At 51.4% G+C, this 1,583-nt stretch overlaps 1 protein-coding gene across 1 annotated transcript in view; it reads left to right on the top strand.

The window, feature by feature from the left end:
- LOC119585419 (Ig-like and fibronectin type-III domain-containing protein 1) overlaps positions 1-1,583 on the top strand; it is a gene marked incomplete in the record, with an annotated part of 121,576 nt that overhangs the window by 87,629 nt on the left and 32,364 nt on the right. Inside the window, 1 exon segment of the mRNA XM_037934081.1 lies at positions 1,325-1,540. Within this exon segment, the coding sequence (XP_037790009.1) occupies positions 1,325-1,540 (216 nt within the window).

Here is a 1,583-nt window from a genome sequence, read left to right as displayed (position 1 = left end):
TACGCCAAAGTCAACAGAGTGAGTCTAGAGAACAAACACGGGAACAAACTCATACCCCGCCATCGGGTACAGACAAAAGCGCTCACAGCAACAAGGGTTTCAAGAAGTTTGTTATTTATGTGTGCCCACTGCAAGGTTTCTGGCCCCTTTAATAAGCGTCCTAGGTCGATATTGTCCAACTTCTGTGACTTCAGCCTGGGGACATGAGGAAGTTCGCTACTCTTTATAACCCTATGTCTCGCTTGAGTTACATTACTTGCTTTTACTTTTTCTGGATACTTTTAAAGTTCCAAAGACCAAAACTACTGGTTGATTTTTTACTATTCTTATTCTCTTTTTTTCTTTCTTATAAAGGAAAATCCATCAGATGTTTTCGCACAGCGACCCGAACCTGTATTGTGGAGTGAAATGGATAATACAAACTGATCGCTATTGTCCATGAATGTTGTTTCTCTAATCTGCCACATGTGACGCGATCCCATTGCTCTTGCTCTTCACCATTGTCCCGCCAACAGAGCCTCGCCCGAACGATCTGCTCTCCATCACCAGTCCTCCTTCACACCCTATAGCCTGTTCTCCATCACTTATTATCCTTCTCCCCTGATTCTCGCTCTCCATCCTGCCTCTCCTTCTGATCTGTTCTCCATCGCTTGTCTCTTCTTCTCTTTATTTAAACATCCCCCTCATCACTGCTCTCCCCCCTCCTCTTATATTCTCCTCCATACCAATAGCCTCTCTCTCTTCCCTCTCCCCTCAAGCCTAGACTCCCTCACAAATCACAAAAAATTTCCCCTCTCCCCTTGCTCCCTGCTTGCCATGACTAGCCTCCCCTCGCTCCCCCTTCGCCGCTATCATCACAAATCCCCCTCGCTCCCCACTCCCTTTCCAACCTGCTCCTCCGTGGCAGACCCCCTCTCTCCTTTCCCCTTTCAGTCAGTTTCACCACAAATCTCCTTCTAGCCCCTCTTCCCCTGCAGCCTGCTCACCATCATTAATCTCTCTCCCTGCCCTCTCCTGTCTCAGCCTGCTCGTCATTAATCCCTCTCTCTTCCCTCTCTTCTCTCAGCCTGCTCATCATCATTAATCCCTCTCTCTTCTCTCAGCCTGCTCGTCATTAAACCCTCTCTCTTCCCTCTCTTCTCTCTCCCTGCTCATCATCATTAATCCCTCTCTCTTCCCTCTCCTCTCTCTCCCTGCTCGTCATCATTAATCCCTCTCTCTTCCCTCTCCTCTCTCTCCCTGCTCGTCACCATTAAATCCCCTGCTGCCTCTCCCCCATTCAGTCTGGTCCCCGTCGCTAAGCCCGTCCCTTCTCCCCCCGCAGCCGCCGCCGAGGACAAGCCGTTCATCCGCAAGACGACCACGGCGCCCCGGGAGTTCCGCGAGGGCGAGGACGTCCTGCTCACGTGTGTGGTGACCAACCTCGGCAACCACACCGTCTGGTGGAGTCGCCGCGAGAACGGTGAGAGGAAGAAGATCCTCACCATCGCCGACCGCAGCATCACCTACGATAACCGGATCTCCGTGCTGCATGACCGTGGTAAGTATATGATGCAGCCTTGAGGTATGGAGCGGCAGTAGCC

The sequence above is a fragment of the Penaeus monodon genome, chromosome 19 (genome assembly GCF_015228065.2).
Source record: "Penaeus monodon isolate SGIC_2016 chromosome 19, NSTDA_Pmon_1, whole genome shotgun sequence".
Lineage (NCBI taxonomy): Eukaryota > Metazoa > Arthropoda > Malacostraca > Decapoda > Penaeidae > Penaeus > Penaeus monodon.
The sequence above is the reverse complement of the archived record's forward strand: the minus strand, read 5'-3'. Positions and strand labels throughout refer to the sequence as shown.